At 45.8% G+C, this 19,810-nt stretch overlaps 1 protein-coding gene across 1 annotated transcript in view; it reads right to left on the bottom strand.

Annotated features, from left to right (window-relative positions):
* The window catches only part of NUCB2 (nucleobindin 2), a 311,719-nt gene extending 292,997 nt beyond the window's left edge, over window positions 1-18,722 (bottom strand). Inside the window, exons 1-2 of the mRNA XM_086954143.1 lie at window positions 18,617-18,722; window positions 5,553-5,611 (exon numbers count right to left, since the gene is read on the bottom strand). Coding sequence (XP_086810269.1) covers window positions 5,553-5,611; window positions 18,617-18,722 — 165 coding nt within the window. The remainder of the gene's footprint in view (window positions 1-5,552; window positions 5,612-18,616) is intronic.
* Window positions 18,723-19,810: the final 1,088 nt, after the last annotated feature.

Genomic DNA, 19,810 nt, shown 5'->3' with positions numbered 1-19,810 from the left:
TCCAGTGTCCCTGAATGACAATGTCCTTCATATGAGCTCCTCATCCTAGGAGTGAGGCATCAGTTGTGATTGAGTAGTAGTACTCGCAAGACATGGCGTCATCTTGGTCCTCGGTCCAGAGTCTTATCAGGCTGCACCGGAGCTGTCCTTCCCTAGAAGATTTTGGATGAGGTATAGTGTGGGCTGGCTAGGACGATACCTCCTCCTGTTGGAGCGCTGGTCTCGCTGTCTGCATCACTGTTGTGGCTGAATTCTGCCTTGGCTGCGAGCGCCATTGTGTGTGCGAGACGTCGATCTTGTCGTGTCTGAAGAGTCTTATTTCTGAACAGTGTGCAAGTTGTGTACTGTTCTTCCTTGTGCTCCAGAGAGAGGCACAGGTTACAAGTGTTGGGTTTTCGGAGAGTGCGTACCTGGCTCCGCACCAAGGGCCCGTCTGAAAAGTAATTTCTTTGTCTCCATCACCAGGAGATGATCATTCGAAGGTTGACTATGTTTGGATTCCAGGAAGTCCTATCCCGGTGTAGAAGTTGATTCCTGTTGTTCTGGTGTTCCCGTAGGCCTTGTGGCGTCGCATTCTGAACAGCTTCAAAGTATTTCGTCCGAGACCAATGGCGGAAAAAAACTTTGAGGAACAAAGCGTTTGACATGAGCAATACAGAGAGGGGAGGAGAGACAAGGCACAGCACAGATCTTAAAGCTTCCATGAGAAAACTAACCTGAAGAGTCCAGGCCCAACACTAGATGGCATAAGTATGCTTATCATGTGTATCTACAGGCAACACATGTTGCTTAGCGTTTTCATGCTTCTCCATGGGTCCAATGGGATAGTGGGGTGGGTGAATGGCAGTATCAGTTTGGCAAGGTACAGCCGATGATATCCAGACAAGCATGCCTTGGGTATTTGTCCTCACTGGACTCCAAAGAGTGGGGACAATGTGGAGTCAAGAAATACACTCAAAACACCTAGTATTATCCTCAGTACTATGGTTGGTCTTGTTCAACATCCAGAGAGTTAGCTTTACACTTCAGGATCAAAGCGATAGGAATTGCTTAAGACGTGCTAGACCCTGCTAATTTGTGACATGCAACATTGGAAATAGCTTGGAATAATCACTTTGACCGGAAACCAGGGGCAGATTTTTGAAGATGCCTATTAATTCTGGGACAACCTTTATCTGTCAGTTGCAGCCCCAGACAAAATAAAAATCGCCCACACCTCAAAGAGCTGATTTGCCATATTAGGGAAAGGCCAGAAAGTGTCCAAATACAGATAAAGGCATTAATGAAATGATGCTCATTTTTGTTCTGGTTACTGGAAGAAGTCATATTAGTCTTCTTAGTACTGCACTAAGGTGCTCTCTTTTCTCATTTTTGAAGTAGGAAAAACAAGGGCCGTCAATTCAAGATAATTTTCTATTGCAATTGTGTGGTTGTTACTTAAATACATATTTGCATTCACATGCTTCCACAATCATATTGAGAAGAGCATGTTCTATGGAGAGAAGATTCTGCACGGACACCTACTTTGACACCAGATGCTGAGCACAAGAGAAGCCCACAAAAAGCAAAAGTTACTACTTGTGTACCGATATATCTGTCATTAGTTAGTGATACATTCCTTACCTTAGAATATTCCCAGGCGCCAGACTGGATCCGGCAAGTTTTGCTTAGCAGTACCCTTGCGTGTCAGTAGGTGGCGTCCTGCGGCTCCACAAAGATGACCTCACGGAGAGTACTTGGGCGCCACCCATGCGCGTGGACGTCAGTTCTGTACGCGACTTTCCGCGCCAGAAAAGCAGAGCCATGCAAGATACTGACCATTAGTGCATAAAACTAGGGCCCTAAAAGGGGATGACCTTAACCCTAGTAATCAGTTCACAGAATGGGGAGGATGGGTGGGGCAGTAAGGAATCTATCACTCACTAATGTCTCTTGATCGTTACCCAAGTAGTAACTTGTGCATCTGAAAGAGACACGGTAGTGATAGATTCCTTACCTCAGAATAGATACCCCAGCAATACCAAACCCGGTGGTGAGTCTGCAAACACTGCAGAAAGAGACCTTGCACGACGTCAGAGTTCAGACACCAATCGTGATCCATCAAGCACCGGCGGCTGAGTTTGTCCGCCCTGGCGTTCAGAGAGCCTGTCAGGCGTTGAACCACCAAGGTTATGCCTTGATGTTCCAGCCATGTCCAGAGGCACAAAGCCTCCTGACATAGGGTCCAGGACCCCACCCGGCCCTGTATGTTGCAATACCACATTGCTGTGGTGTTATCCTTCAACAACTGCACTACACTTCCCCGGACAGAGGGAAGGAATGCCTTCAGTGCAAGTCAGATCGCCAGCAGCTCCAGAAGGTTGATACGGAGCAAGGACTCCGCCGGAGACCAGAGGCATCTGATCTCCGCCTCTCCCAAGTGGCCTCCCCCTCCCAGGAGGGACGAATCAGTCACCACTGTGTGCTCCGGTTGGGGAAGGGAGAGGGATCTGCCATTGACCCAATCGCAATTCGTGAGCCACCACTGCAGTTGTCGTGCAGTGCCCTCCGAGATCTGGACATGATAGGGCAGGTTGCCCTGATGCTGTGCCCACTGGAACTTCAGGCCCCACTGCAGAGCCCGCATATCCCATGTGGCATGTCGCACTAGCAGGATGCAGGTGCCATCAGGCCCAGGAGCCGGAGTCATCGTGACTAAAATCCGGGATAGAGGCTGAAAGATCGGAATCATAGCCTGAATATCCAGGACTCGCTGCTCGGGAGGATAAACCCGAAACTGCGTTGAATCCATAACCGCTCGAAAGAAGAGGAGGTCCTGAGAGGGACTCGGGTGCGACTTCGCCACGTTGAGGGAGAACCCCAGCAAATGCATGAGGTCGACCGTAGTCTGAAGGTGGGTGACGACGGCCTGGAGCATGCCCGTCTTAAACAACCAGTCGTCGAGGTAGGGGAAGACTGACACCCCTGACCTGCGCAGATGAGCTGCGACCACCGCCATCAATTTCATGAACACTCAAGGGGTGCTTGTAAGGCTGAAGGGGAGAACAGTGAACTGAAAATGCTCCTGGCCTACTGTGAACCTCAGGTAACACCAGTGGGCCGGCAGGACGGGGATGTGAAAATATACGTCCTGCAAGTCCAACGCTACAATCTAGTCTCCAGGGTCGAGGGCAGTCAAGACCTGAGCCAGGGTTAGCATCTTGTCCTTCTTGGGGACCAGAAACTAGTGGAAATAGCAACCACTCCCTACTTCTGGTCCAGGAACGCACTCCATAGCCCCCTTGGCCAAGAGGGCCGAAACTTCCTGTTGGAGAAGAGCCAAATGATCCGACGTGCGGTGGCACCGAGGTGGCATGGCTGGAGGTGGGGACTGAAAGGGAAGGGAGTAACCCTTGCAGATTATCAGCAGCACCTATTTGTCTGACGTAATTTCGCGCCAGCGGGGGAGGTGGTGGCGGATCCTGCCACCAACCAGCGTGGGGCGCTCCTTGAAGCTCAGATTAGGAGAGTTTAGAGGTGGAAGCAGCAGGGGTGGAGGTGTCAGGACCCACACAATGGTTTCCCGACCCAACCCTGCAGAAACCGCGAATGCGGCCTCGCTGTGGCTGGTTCTGCACAGGCCTGGTGGAAGTGCGCGCCAGGGCGCCTCGACCCTGGTTACGAAAGGAACGAAAACCAGGAGTGGCCGAGGTCTTAGTAGAAAGACCCAGGGACTTGGCCGTAGCCCACAAGTCTTTAAAGCGCTCCAGTGCATGGTCAGCCTTGTCTCCAAACAGGTGGGTGCCATCAAAGGGCATGTCCACATCGAGGCCTGAATGACCAGGCTCTCAGGCGTAGGGTGAGTGGTCAAGAAAGCGTGGTCACCGGGCGCCGGTCGGTGGAGTCTGGCAACGTTTTTATCCACCGGGACCCCCGTGACCAAGTGCCCAAGAGGACCTCTGTAAGGGCCTCATTAAAGGAAATTAGCGGCTCTGGTGAGGTTTGTCTTGAGGGCCACCGTGGGGAGGTCAAAATTGAGGGCCTCAGCAGCCCAACAGAGGACTATCATATAGGAGGCACCCTCCTCCATGGTAGGCGGGGGAGAGGCGAACCCCGGGACAGAAGAGACATAGAGGTTGCCTGCATCCTCCAAGTCGTCCACCCAATCGAGTTTGGAGTCACATTGCCGAGCAAGCAGGTCCTCGGACCCTTCCCAGTTGTCGCCCGCCTCTGGAGTAGACGGGGCCGGTCGAGGCGGCAGAGCCGGAGATGGGACGAACGGTGTCGGGAACGGCGCCGGCTCCCAATGCAGATCCCAGGCCAGGAGAAAATGGTCTGGGAACCGAGGGTGGCGCCGGAGCCGGCAACTCCGCACCTTGTGGCGCCGGGGCCGAAGCCATTGGCACAGAATCCTGTGGCGCCGGGGCTGGAGCCGATGGCGGAGCTGCCGGGCCAGCAGGATCTGGACACGTGACTGCAGGGCCCGAAGGCGCACCAGCGGGAGTCCGAGGCCTGTACAGGTGGTCCAAAGCAGCAAGGAATTCTTGCATCTGTTCGGGAGTCGCCGACAGACCCTGGTATGGTGGGTAGGCTATGGGACTCTGACTCCAGAGGAGCTGTAGGGGCGAGGCCCCTGTCTCCCTCGTCCGCTTCCGAGGAGCGACGGGGGGACGTCGGAGAGCTAACACATTTCTTTGACTTTCTTTATGGAGACGCTTACCAGAATCCGAAGGAGAAGCATTGGAATCCGAGGAGCGTCGGCTCCGGCAACGCGAGCGGTCCCGGGAACGGCCCCTAGACCGGGAGCGGCAACGAGACGAATGCTGGACCTCCAGCAACTTCCGACGCCACTCTCGCAAGGCCTTGGGGGCCATGGCACAGCAATCACGGCAGTCCCGGGAGTCTTGGTCGGCCTCCAGGTAGTAGAGGCAAACATCGTGGGGTCCGCTACAGACATGTTTCGGCGACAGATCCCACAGGACTTGAACCCGGGCATCCCTACGTGCACCAAGAGAAAAGTGGGTAGACAAAGTCTCAAAATAGTGGTCAAAAAGAGACCAAGGTACGTACTCAATCCGGATCTGCGCTTACTGGCGCGGAAGAATAAAGAACAGACTACAACGCGCATGGGTGGGGCCTAAATACTCTCCATGATGTCATCCCGGTGATGACAACGCCATTGACTGATGCGGAGCGCAGGACGCCACCTGCTGATGAGGAATGGTACTGCTAAGCAAAACTTTCCGGATCCAGTCTGACGCCTGGGGATATACTAAGGTAAGGAACCTATCACTAACGTGTCTATTTCAGATCATCAAATATAGCCACTTTGCCAGGGGAGGTTTTGTCAAAATGCTGCTTTGTCTACACTGCCAACAATCTTTTGCATGATGCGTTGTTATATGTCTGCAGCTTTACTAAAGTCAAAGTTTAATATGAATTTAACTATTAGGGTACGCTCCACCGACCTGTTTTGATTAAACGTGTGTTATAGTGGACAGAAGAAAGAGGATATTTTAGTAAAGCTAGCCTGTAATAGAATACATTCTGATAAACATTTTCTTTCTGTTTACCTCTTTGGTAAAAAGCGCTTCCAATTCTTGTTCATCCAGGAATCCATCTCCATTCGAATCTATAAAAGTTAAAAATTCTCGTTATTAAGGATTCTGAAAACAAATAAATGAAACTTCTAGTGTTTATATTTCTATTTGCTCACATAAATTATAGATATCAATCGTTAGGTAAACTACTTCCTAATGAAATAGCAAAGCAGAGAGCAAGTGTCTGTGTTGTGCTTATTTGTGGTTCGTGTGCAGACATAAAAACGTAAAACCACTGTCTCTGGCCGAGAAAGTCTTCAAATTTCTGTCTACTTACGCCAGTAAGTAACCATCTACCAGTGTCCTCTGGTCCTAGACATTGTGTAGCCTAATATTTAGCAAGCACTGGTAAGGTGAAAAGGTTTGATGCTAGCACTTGAATGCGGACGAAAGCAATTATAATTTGACAGCAGTAAAGAAAAGCAATTGAAGAAAGACTGCTTTGTGAATACAACACAAGAATGAGAAACAAATGTGTGAAGAATATGCATTCCAAAGGAGGCAGTCAATAAAAAGAAGGCATGGTTAAACACTCCTGTGGTTTGATTCAAGATGTGACTGAGAATATCTCTACCTGTGGCAAAAGGTATCTGAGCAGAAGTAAATGTCTGAAGGATGCTGAACCAAAGCCCCATAGGTTATATACATTTATTTAGAACGTTTTATATAGTGCGAACATGACCACCGAGAGTATGAGAGCGCTTTACAGTTTATCCATCAAGAAGGGTGCAAGCAAACAAAACAGAATCAACAAAGCGAAAAAATACGGTCTTATAAAGTTCGGCATTCTCGTGGCTCCAGCAGCTGGGCAAAAAATGAACTGCTGAGGCCTCAGAATCTAATTGATTCGCCAGACTGAGGCAGAAATTTCTTCATCAGGATATCTTTGAATTCTTTTTTGAAGAGGGCAGTGGAAGGGTTCACCCTGACTGCATAGAACAGAATACGTTTGCCAAGACAAGCACAAGTACCATTACAAGTCAAATCTAAAAGGAACTATCAGTCGAACATGTTTTTTCTTTTGAATGACCCAAAACAAATACTCTCAGAATCAACCATTCATTTTTAGGTAAATGCTACAGACCACTTCAGCGGTCTGTTAGCCAGACCAATTGTTTTCAATACACAAATTAGGCTCTGGGAGAGTCCCTTTCTCATGATTGCAGAGTTTTGTTGTCTATTTTAGTTGTTGCCTCCTGAATCAACCGTCTTCTTCCCTGTTCTTGTTTGTCCGGACCAGGAGCCATTTCAGTATATTGATGGTTGACTTGTATACTTCCACTGCTGACATTCCTTGCGTTCAGGGAACTACTTTTTTCTTTACCTTTAAGCACTCCCTGTATGTGGTTTTCGTTCCCTCTCCTGTTGGCTTCTTCCACCTTCGCTTTGTCCCCATCTCACCCTTGTCCTGCTGTTTCCCCCAATTCCCCCCAACTCACCGATGCTTCCCCTTTCCTCTCCATCCTTGTTTTCCTCTTTTAAAAAAAAAAAAAACAATATATCCCCTTCCCTGGCTCCTCTGTTCCCGTACTGTACCCTGCTTGTCGCTCCTCCCCAACTCTATTTTTTTATTTTAAACTTTTTTGACCTTTTTGCTCTGTCAGTGGCTGTCCGTTTTAAAAAAGGTGAATACGCATTTCAACCTGGCTGCTGAAAAGTGTGCATGCATGAGAGGCAGGCACCAAGAATCGGTGTGAAATCCAATTACAATTGACGAACTGAATACACAAGCATCCACTGCAGCCAGTTTCAAATAGATTTGTTAAAATAATACAATTATATTAAATGGGCCCCTGAAGCGACACACCTAAATAGTAGTGTTACCCAAGCTTGGAAAACCACCTGAACACCACACTTCCTACCACCCTATATCCCTTCTAAAAACTGAGGAAAATACTCGCCAAAATCCTTGTGAATAGACTAATACCACACATGTCAGACATAGTCCACCTAGATCAAGCTTGTTTTATGCCTCACCACTCCACCAGTCATAGCATTGGGAGAGCTCACAAGGCGATAGGAGCCGTAGACTGCTTAGACAGACCTGCTGTTCTGATATTGGCGGACATGGACGAAGCCTTTGATTCCATTAGCTGGACCTACCTACTCACACATTTAACATGTTATTACTTTGGCCCACAGTTCATAGTATATATCAAGCTACTATATACCAATTTGACTGCCGCAGTTCGAGTCGCAAACAGTGTCTCGGCTCCCTTCCCAGCTGGGTCTGGGACATGGCAGGCATGTCCTCTGGCCCCCCTCCTTATTGCACTGGCTATTGAGCATTTGGCATATGGGTACGAAAAGATGCACTGATCTGGGGATTTGAATGGATAGTGGATATCTCAGATCGTATAGCACTATACGCGGATGATATACTATTTCTCCTAACAGCTCCAGATAAAACTGGCCCTAGAATTCTGCAGATAATGTGGATTTTCGGGGAAACGTCGGGCCTTTATATGAATATCCAGAAGTCAATCGACTGGCCACTACGGGGCACCCTGAGCCGCAACAACTGGGCCGAGAATTTGTTGACACGAGCCACAGAGGGGCTACTAATTCTAGGCGCCTTTCTGTCAGAGACCCCCAAAATCTCATGGGATCGGAATCTAGGCGCAGTCACCGAAAAGGTGTGAACCAACATACAACTCTGGGTGGGACTACCATTATCTCTATATGGCAGAGCTACAGTGTTTTCGTGGATGGGACTATATAGGAATTTCTACCACTGGGGATGTTAGGCACAGCATGGTACTCAAATCATTCGAGGACCTAAAAGACAAATTTTCCATGCACAGCTCCCAATTTTATAAGTACTTACAGCTCTGTCATGCTATCACGAGAGACATCGTTTACATCAAATGCGCTACAACGCATTCGATTACAATGCGGTCGTTACAACGACCGCATTGTTACAACACGAACCATTACATCGCAAGTTGTTACAATGACTTGCTGTAAGGGGCAGACTGTGTTGGATTTACAATCCAACACCTTCCCTGCTGTTGCACAAAATGAAGTTGGAATAGTAAATTATACTATTCCTAGGTCCAGCGCACCCCTACAGCAAGTCGTTCTAACGACTTGCGATGTAATGGTTTGCATTGTAACAACACAGTTGTTGTAACAACCACGTTGTAATGGAATGCGTTGTAGCGCATTCAAGGTAAAGAGATATATTCGGCTATCACACCCCACATAGACAAGCTGGAGTCACTCCCAGAACTCAATCCACTAGAGGGCAAACTCTTAATGGGAGACCTAGGTGAACATAAGATATCCAAAATCTACCTATCACACATAGCGCCAAAACACTCAAGACATTAAAAGACACTTGGCAAACAGACACAGGCCCCCTAGACACGGATGACTGGACCGAGGCTTTGGAGTCCCCCCCGTTGAGCTGCAATCTCCTCACGCCTACGAGTCATCCAATTTTAGTACTCCATAGGGAATACTATGCACACCATAGATTATGAAGAGCCGGTCAGATTAACTCCCCGGTATGATTACGATGCCAGAACGGCGAAGGTATATTCTTACACACAGTTTGGTCCAGTGCACTTGCATGCTTACCGGAAATCCTTGGGAGGGAACTTTCTAAATCCCCGAGACTCACAATGCTTCATATAACGTATGAGATTGGTGGCAACAGGTATAAACGTCCTCTCCTATGGCTCGGCCTCACCCTGGCTAAAAGAGACATAGCTAGGCTATGGAAATCCAAAATACCCCCTACTGTTAGGGCATGGGAAAACAAAATAGACTTCTGTATGGCGCTAGACGTACTGGTTTTTCTGACACAGAAAACACTCTAAAATCTGGCAGAGATGGGCGGATTACCAGGTTCTCGCCTTACCACAGCAGACAACAATGTCGGATGCAATTGACTCTGAAATTCGGACATATGATGCACAGAAGTGATACACATTCTGAGACATGATCACTAGACAATGGTCTAGATATAGATATATTGTATGCCACTGATATGGTACTAATGCATTGGGGATGAATTGTTGTAAAGTTGCATTGTTATAACTATATTATATGACACTATGTTTATATACCTGTGAGTAAAGATGTAGTCCACTGGACAACAGGATTGCAGACATTTAATAAAATTTGTTGTGAAGAAAAAAAATGGCCCTTGCAGATCTGCAAAAATCTACGGTGGTATCCAACATAAAAATATTGGCAAAGTCAAATGTTAGAAGTTTTTACTGTCAAGAGCAATTGGCCTTTTTCAATGGTTGTACTTTTTCTAATGTAAAAACTGTCACAATTTTTCAACAGCTTAAAGTTACCACTGCATAGCCACCATCTATTTCCCTCCTTTCTATTCACTGACACATTTGAAATTCAAGCAAGTGGGAGAGGGTGTGGCTTAACAGCTAGAGCTGTCAATCTCGAAGCTGGGGAGCCCGGTTAGAGTATGGACAATGACGCTCACCATCCTGTGATTCTGGGCAAATCACTTAATCTCCTTGAGCATAACAAAAATGAATGTATTCATCTGTAACAAAACTGGTGCTCATGTACAGCGCTCTGATACCCGATATCCTCGGGTCTAGTTTGCGCTATATAAAACTCTAAAAAATATAATAAAAAAAAGTGACATGCATTGCCAGTCGAGTAAAACAAGTTTCCTTTTGGAAAGTGGGAGCTCAATAAAACTCAATCAAATGACTGAAGCACTGATCATTAGTCAACCCTGCACAAATATTTGTTTTTCACATTTAGAAAGGACCAGTCATAAATCTTCAACAGAGCCAAAATGGTAAGACAGAGATTGTCTGGAATGTGTAGAGAGAAGAATTACCTCCAAAGCAAGGACGGATAAAGAATATGGTTATTCTACACGACCAAACGGAGAGCAACTTGTAATTCGTTAATATGAACTGAACAAAAGGAATACTTTATTATGACTTTTGCCTTGCTAATCTGTACGTTTCAAAAGAGAATGGTCCCTGCGACAGTGAGGGATGTATATACAATGAATATAGCCCCAGTCAGTACTATATTTGTGCCAATATCCAGCTGGATAAAGGCAATTTTAATATGCAAAATAGTTGAAAAATAGAACAAAATTGCGAGTCAGATAACAGAGGGATACAAGCCTGTATCCATGGACCCACCTATAAAACAGACAAACAAAGTAAAAGGGTTCACAGTGTGTGGTTGTTTCTATCCAGGAATGCAAAAATTGTGAAGCAACAAATATCAAGCGGTCAATATTAAATGCACAAATCACTTTGTATTAGGTGGCAACTGTGTCGACGGCATTTCGATCCTTATCTGTGAGATACTGGATCATCACCAGGACTATCAAATAAAGTGCCTGAAAACATTTGCCTGTAATTTACTGTACAGATATGATGGAAATAAGGAGGAAAAAGAGGGGGAGAAAAACAAATGGTGGGGAGTCGGGGATTAAAATTGCAGAATAAACACAGATCACTCTAAATGTCACAGCGACCAGATAGCAGTCGCTGGTTAGGATTGTGAATGAGGAATGGCGTGGGGTCTATAGTCTGGAAATCCAGGGTGTCTGTGGGGGTAGTGGTGAGGTCAATGCATTAGGTATTAGGTGTTGTGTCCATGCATTGTGCAAGCTCGTACATATAGCAATGAGCAGGTATCGCAACGAAGCGTAGTGGCAAAAAGGTGGTGAACATAGTAAGCCGGTGTTTGACTTAGTGATAAACTAGGTGGGAACAGCCAGTGCCTGTGCGCTCTAGCGGCGACGTATCCATCAAACTCTGTACCTGTAGTGTAGCCCTATGGTTGAGGGCAGTCTTATGTGTATCTGGATTGCAAGCGCGGATTGAAGACCTAAAGATGAACAGTTAGCGGGCATGGGGAAATAGCAAGGGAAATGGGGTAAAAAGGTCTGAAGTGTCCTTACCCTGGGAGAACGGAGCATAAGTAGTTTGAAGAGATAACAACGCAGAATCAGCGTCTTAGTGAAAGAAGATCGGGATGATAAAGCTTACTTCTCGCGGCATGGTGAAAGGCTACAGGGGAGGGAAAAGTGATTAGAAATGGGCATAGGTGCGGTGCGGCCAATGTGAGATCAGAAATAGACGATTCCCACCTAAGCGAGAGCGATGCTCGCTATACTGATAATGTAGAGAGTTTCCGGGTCGGCAGTTAATGGGCCTGAAGGGAAAAACCTGGAATAAGTGTTGGAATATTGGGAGTTAGCATGAATGGTAGGTATGATTAAGGACGTAACTTTAATCCATATTAAGTGACGTTTTGTGAATAAAAGATCAAAGGACTTGCTGTTGATATTCAGAAGGTGAAATCATTACTAGATAAATTAATAAAACAGTTTAGTGACTTATGGTGATGAAATCATGAGGGTAACCAAGGCTTGATACGATTCGGAACGTAACAATAATACATATTGAACGGCTTCTGCAAATTTTTAATTCCTCTTTGTTGAGCAGTTGGGAGAGGCCAGCTCCTCTCGGGGGCAATTTTACCACACTCACTATTGTCCAACGAATATCATATTCACTGTGACCAAAAGTCTCAAAATGTTCTACCAGCGGGGCATTTGGTGTTTTACAGCGAAGCCTGCTCCTGTGCTGGAAGATCCTGATCCGGATTTTTTGTGTTGTTTGTCCTATATAAATCATGTTGCAGGGGCAAAATCTACAGACAGTGCAGTTTCAGAATTTAGCGTGTCCTATTAAGTCTTGGGAGCACCCAGTGATCGTGGAGTGTGCCTGTACTTGGCGGACATGGTAGTGCGGCCCTGATCAGATGGTCCTTAACGTTTTTACTTTTATTGCTAAACTGTACTGGCACACCAGCATAAAACGATGTTATTAGCCTGCACATGTAAAGGCTGTGTTAAGACTTCTTTTCACACTCTAAAGTTTTGTATTTCCATACAATAAAATACCAAGAATTCACAATTTACTGTGGATGCAAACTAAGAAGGAAATTGCTACTTACCCAGTATGCATTTGTTCTTGGCATGTAGAGCTGTAGATTCATATGTGTTAGCATAGATCGCCATCTGCTGTTGGGCTCGGATGTTCACACTTTGTTTTTCTTCGAAGAAGTCTTCCTAGTCACGAGGTAGGGGACTCCTCCTTACGGTGATAGTGCGCATGGGCATAGACTCCATCCCCAGATTGTTTTCGCCACAAAGGGTGATGGAGTTAGTAAGAATTGAAAGATGTCCATGTGTGTTGTATCCAAGTAAGAGAATAAATACTGCAGCAGATAAAGGTACCCGGGGAGGCGGGTGGGAGCATATGAATATACAGCTCTACATGCCAAGAACAGATGCATACTGGGTAATTAGCTTTTTCCGTTCGAGGCATATGAAATGTAGATCATGTGCATTAGCATAGACTATACAGCAGTTTTTTTCCCAGCGGTGGCTGACCTGCATCTGTTGCAGCAGTTTGAAATAGTGTTCCTAAGACAGCCTGCCCCACACTAGCTTGTTGTTTTGCTTGTACATCTACACAGTAGTGTTTTGTGAATGTGTGAAGTGTAGACCAAGTTGCAGCCTTACAGATGTCATCCAAGGGTATATTCCCTAAAAATGCCATAGAAGCCCATAGTTTGTGTGTGGAATGCGCTCTAGGGGGAATAGTTAATGTGTGTTTAGCTTTAATGTAGCATATTTGGATGCATTTAACTATCCATCGTGCAATACCAGTTTTTGAAATGGGATTGCCTTTGTGCGGTGGTGAAAAAGCAACAGAGAGTTGTTTGGTTTTCCTAAAAGATTTAGTTCTTTCAATGTAATAGATTTTTGCTCTTTTCACATGTAGTGTGTGAAGAGCATGTTCTGCCACTGAGTCTGGTTGAGGGAAAAACACTGGTAGTTCAACAGACTGATTGAGGTGACAGGCAGAAATAAATTAAGGTAAACATTTTGGATTGGTCCTAAGAAGCACTTTGTTATGATGAATTTGTAAAAATGGTTCTTGTGTGTTTAGTGCCTGGAGCTTACCAACTCTAAGAGATGTGACAGCTATAAGGAAGGCTACTTTCCAAGAGAGGAACTCTAGTTCACGTTTGTGCATAGGTTCAAACGGCGGGGCCATGAGTCTTGTAAGGACAATGTTAAGGTTCCAAACTGGAAAGGGTGGAACCCTAGGGGGAATTCTTCTTTTGAGTCATTCCATGAATGCTTTGATAGCGGTAACTCTAAACAAAGACAAGTGTTGTCTGTTCTGTAGATAAGCGGCTACTGCAGCGAGATGCACTCGTACAGATGTGTATGCTAAGTTACAGCGTTGTAGGTGTAAAAGATAGCAAATGATGTTTTGAATGGAAGCATCTAGTGGATTGGTTTGATTGTTTGTACAATAAATTGCAAATTGTTTCCACTTTGATGCGTAGAATGCTCTTGTGGACGTCTAACTCCTTAATGACGTTCATACAGTCTGGCGGGAGATTGAGGTAGCCAAACTCTATGATATCAAGTGCCAGATCGCAAGGTTGAGTTGATTAGGATCTGGCTGTCTTATCTCTCCACGGTTCTGAGTGAGAAGCTTGGGTGAGAGGTGTAGTTTTTGATGAGTAACTACAGATAGTTACAACCTGGTTGTGAACCACGGTTGTCGAGCCCATGTGGGAGCAACCAGGATAATTTTGAGCGAATGCAGTTGGAGCTTCTGAACCACTAATGGAATGAGCAGGAGAGGCAGAAAAGCGTAAGCATATGTTCCTGACCAGTTCATCCATAGCGCATTGCCTTTGGACAATGGGTTTGAATACCTGGACGCGAAGTTTGTGCATTTTGTGTTCTGGTGTGTGGTGAACAGATCGATTTCTGGGGAGCCCCACATTTGAAAGAATGAAAGGAGAACTTGAGGATGCAACTCCCATTTGTGGATCTGTTGTCGCAGACGACTGAGCAGATCTGCAAATCTGATTGTCTACTCCTGGAAGGCAAACAGTGAATGGGATCATGCGCCCACAGTATAAATAAATAGGATCTCACATCACTGAAGAGATTTGGATCAAATACCTCTCCAGTCACTTCAATGACCACACGGCACATCCAGGAGCGCAAACGAGGACCAATAAGATGATAGAGAGAAACTGTGAAACGCGTACATTAGAGACTCTGGGTAAGGCCTCTTTAGGCATAAACATCAATCCCTCAGAGAATTTGAGAATCCAGCAGACAGCCTTAATTAAAAAGCAGATAGCCAAAGGCAGGAAAGAAGGCGCCCCGGGACCAAATGGCATCCTACCTGCCCTCTACAAAGCAAAGAACAAAGAGTGGGCGGACATCATGCAACTTTTATTTGTGGATATCAGGCTACTAAACAGAATACCAGAATCCTGGAGGGGGTCGACGATTGTTCCTATTTACAAAAAAGGAGACAAGGCTGACCCAAACAACTACCGCTTAGTAGACCTTCTTGATAACAAGGCGAAATACTTTGCCGGCACCATACTAAAGGAGATCGCATTTTGGGCTGAGTCTAATCTGATTATATCCTGAATCAGACTGGCTTTCGGAAAAAAACTGGAACAGCAACAAACATCCTCGCTATTTCACTAATCATTGACGCAGCAAAATCTTCCAAGCTTCCGCTACACTTGCGTTACATCGATTTCAGCGCGGCATTCGATAACATCGAGAGAGGTAGATTATGGGGGGAAACTGGCACAATGGGGCCTACTGCAGTCGACCCTACACATGCTGAGGCTCCTCCATACGGACACCTGGGTGCAGGTGAAACTAGGTAGCGGCACTCACCTGTCCTCAAAAGTATGAACTATCAAAGGACTTAAAGAAGGGTGTGTGCTTGCGCCAATTCTGTTTAACCTTTTTATGGCGGATCTGCCGAGAATGCTCGATGCTTGCAACTCCCACTCACCAAGGATAGGAGGGAAAACTGAGCAATCTCCTGTATGACGTAGTGCTACTCAGCCACACCTACATTGGTCTTCAACGTCTTCTGACTGAAATGAAAAAATATACCATGGAAAACAACCTAAAAATAAACCTCAGTAAGACCAGCACAATGTCAATCAACAGCAAAAAAACAACAGAAGAGCTGGTCTCTGTGGTTTAAAAATTGAGCAAGCTTGCGAGTACAAATATCTGGGAGTCATCTTAGACAAAGAAGGCGCTTTCACGCCCCAGAAGCAGAAAATAAGGAGGTTCATTGATTGCTTGGACGATGAAAAACCTGGCAACTCAATTGATGGGCCAGACTCTGACCCCGTTCTTGAAAGTAATCAAGGCAAAGCTGCTTCCCTCGATCACCTATGGCAGTGAGGCAATGCGGGGAAGAGACTCCAAAGACCTGGATAGCATACAGGTCAAAGCTTACAGAACAATGTTCTCACTCCAGTCTTATACATCTCCGGCTCAAATAAGACTGGAGTTTGGCCTGCAAATGCAAGATCTAGCCAGGAATGGGGCATACATCATTTGCTTGCATAAACTTAGAAGCGCCACTACAGATACACTAAACTCTCTGCTATGGCAGGATATACAAAGCTGGGATGTTATGTTATTTTTATTTGTACCACGCACAGCTGCCCCAGCAAAGGGGCGTCCTGGCGCTTTGAGAAGGTAAACACAACACAGCATTAAAAGCGGGCAGAAAGGAGAAGAGACACAACAGATGAGCTAAACAAATAAAAAGGTCTTGATAGCCCGTCTAAACTGAAGGAGCTCGATGGCCCGGATTTGTGGAGGAAGAGAATTCCACCAGCTCGCTGCCAGGACTCGAAAGGAGTGGCCACCAATTCTGCTCAACTTAAAACGCGGGACCACTGCTAAGTTCTGGCCTAGCGATCTAAGAGTGCGAGAGGGGACATAGGGGATCAGCAGTTTCTCCAAGATTTGTGGGGATGCTTCTGAGGCAAGAATTTATCTTCAAGCAGCATTGGAAGCCACCAAACTCTCAGAGCTCTAGGACACACAACTCTTGCATAGTACTTTAAAAAAACTAGTCGGGAAAAATGTTAAATCACTCCCCTTACTGGAGGACAAGGCACTACTCTCAAAAAGATCGCATGCATGGATGACCCTAAATTCTTATAAATCGTCAACACCACAAATATACTTCAGAGCACCAACCGCAATGGCTCAGGAAAGACGGAAAAGAAACCTGCATGCTATGCAACTCAAAAAATTGTGATATTCTTCATGTAATCTGCTCATGCACAGAACTGCAACAAGCACACCAACTGCTTCTTAAAGATCAACTTAAGCAAAAAGGGATCAACACTCGAAGGCAAGCGGTGTTCGCCTGCCTGAATCCGTTAAACACCAAACTAAACTGCAGACTGGTGAAATTTCTGGCAACGGCTGAACGAAGAATACCAAGTCTGCCGAAACTAGGGGACAACGCTACAGTCTCAGGTCAATCAGCAGACGGACAATAGTACCTAAGGGGACATTCAGTGCACATGTTCATCCAGCACTAGAGGGTAATTCTTGAGAAATGCAAAACGCTAGTGGGTAAAATAGCACACGGCCAAACAGGATGGGAACAATCTAATATGAGGATCTGCACTGCTTACCACTCAGTGTAAAAAGTGTGTTGATCAGTCTTATTGAGTTACTTTGTAACGAAGTTCCAATTTTATGATATATTTTAATGGTTTTAAATAATGATGTTTTAAGAATTTTGTAATACGCACTGCAAAGGTTTTAATTAACTATGCATAATAAACTAAACTTCAAACTACTCCTGGAAGGTGCTCCGCAAGGAGATATATCTTTTGAGCAATGGCCCATCTCCATATGCTTTGAGCTAGACGCAAGAGCTGTAGGGAGTGTGTACCTCTCTGCTTTTGTATACAGTACATTGCTGTCAAGTTGTCTGTACGAACTAGCACAGCTTTGTGGACTAGATGGACTTGAAAGGCTTTTAACGCCAGAAAAATTGCTAGAAGTTACAGGTGGTTTATGTGGAACTGTTTGTTGTTGAGTCCATAGGCCCTGAATGGTAGGATTTTGCAGATGAGCTCCCGAGCCGGAGAGCGATGCGTCTGCAGTTAGCACTATCTGTGGAACGGACTGGAGGAACGGCTGCCTTTTGGAAAGGTTTTATGTGTTCCACCACTGCAGAGAGCGATTGATGTGGCAGTCTACCAACACCAGATCTGTCAACTGGCCTTGAGCTTAGTTCCACGGACGTGCTAAGCATTCCTGTAGAGGACACATCTGGAGTCTTGCATAAGGGACTATTAGAACGCAAGAGGCCATCATTCCGATTAGCTGCATGAACACTCGAGCGGATAGTGAGCGCAGAGGTTGAAATTGTGATATTAGAGCCTGTATGTTACGCATCCTGACTGGGTTAGGGTATGCTAGAGCTTTGCAAATGTCTATTGCAGCTCCTAGATAAACGTGTGTGTTGGACGGTTGGAGGTGGGATTTGGTGAGGTTTACAGTGAATCCCAAGCGGTGAAGCAACTGAATTGTTTGGTGGGTGTGTTGAACACAGCTTTGTTGTGATTTGGTTTTTATGAGCCAATAGTCCAGATAAGGAAACACGTGAATGTGTTGTCTTCTTAAGTGAGCTGCAACTAGTGCTAGGCACTTGGTGAAAACTCTGGGTGCTGTGGTTACCCCGAATGGGAGGACTTTGAAATGGTAGTGTTGACCGTCCACCACGAACCTTAGATATTTCATGTGAGCTGGGTGAATGGGAATGTGGAAGTAGGCGTCTTTTAAATCTAACGTGGAAAGAAAGTTGCCTTGCTGAATTAGCGGGAACACCTGTTGGAGGGTGACCATGTGGAAATGATCGGACTGAATGGAGAGATTTAGCTGTCTGAGATCCAATATTGGTCTGAGAGAGCCGTCCTTTTTTGGAATTAGAAAATGGAGTGAGTAAACCCCTGTGCCCTGATGAGTCAGGGGGACTGGTTCTATTGCATGTTTTTGTAACAGGGAGAGAACTTCTCGATTTAGGAGAGTAAGATGTTCTGAGGACATCGCACGATGTTTGGGAGGAATGTTTGGTGGAGTGGAGGTAAGTTCCAGGCAATAACCATATTGGATATTTTGTCTTACTCACTTGTCTGTTGTGATGGAATTCCAGACAGGTAAGAACTGTAAAAGACGTCCCCAGACAGGAGTGGAATGATCAGGGGTAGTGGAGGGAAGTCACTATTTGGCGGCATCGGGAAGTGCAGGTGGAGTTACCTCTGCATCTTCCTCTATTGTTATTTCCTCTGTATCCTCCCAGAAAATATCCTCTGGATGAGGAAGATTGTTTGGGACTTTTATAAGAGGATAATGTGTGTTCTGAAGCAGTTGTCTTTGAGCCACCCCTATCAAAGGAGCGACGAAAAGAAATCCTACTAGAAGGCAGTTGTAAGGCCCCCCACGGACTTAGCAGTCTGTGTCTTTTTTCATCTTTTCTAATGAGGAATCGACTGTGGGGCCAAAAAGATGTTCCTGGTCAAACGGCTGATTAAGTAGTGCTGATTGTACTTCCTGCTTGAATCCTGAGATTCGAAGCCAAGCGTGTCAGCGTAGCAAAACGCTGGTGTTAATGGCACGCGAGGCTCTATCAGCCGCATCGAGGGCAAATTTGATAGAAGTGTTTGTAATACGCTTACCCTCTTGAATAACGTATCATGCCAGGAGAGCTTGTGCATTGGCATGCTTGTGATGCAATTCTCTTGCCTGAAGCGTCCTTTTCAGGAGGAGGGGCGGTACTTTTAGTTTGAGAATTTGCCCTCTTTCGTGCATTTGAAACGACAAGAGAGTTTAATGGTTCCTGAACCCTGATGTAAATTGCGTCGGTAGGAGCGGCTTTATATTTGTTATCTACCCTTGGCGAAAGTATTCTAGCTCTAATAGGGTCCTTGAATAACTCGCTGGCATGTTGTATCATACCTTTGAGCATGGGCAAATTGTTCGTGGTTTTTCGGGAGGGAGCAAAAGTTTCCACTAAGAAATCTTGCTCTAAGGGATCAGTATAAAGTTCCACCACATGGTATTGAGCCACTCTATTGATAAGCTGTGCCAAACTAATTTTGTCATCGAGTGGTGATGGTCTGGAGAGATAAAGATAGAGGTAATTAGTATGATCCGGGTCGTTATCATAATCATCCCAGGGGGTCCGTGTCCTGTGGAATGGTATCCTCAGTATCATCCCCATCATTATCATCCTGTGGCTCAGGTGAGAAACGTGGTGGTGGTGAGTTTGCAGGTGAAATCAGTAAATTTGGATTAAAGGGTGGAGGAGAGGGAGGTATGTGAG

The sequence above is a fragment of the Lissotriton vulgaris genome, chromosome 2_1, assembly GCF_964263255.1.
Source record: "Lissotriton vulgaris chromosome 2_1, aLisVul1.2, whole genome shotgun sequence".
NCBI classification, from domain to species: Eukaryota; Metazoa; Chordata; class Amphibia; order Caudata; family Salamandridae; genus Lissotriton; species Lissotriton vulgaris.
Note: the sequence above shows the minus strand (reverse complement) of the source record. Positions and strands in the feature narration are given on the sequence as shown.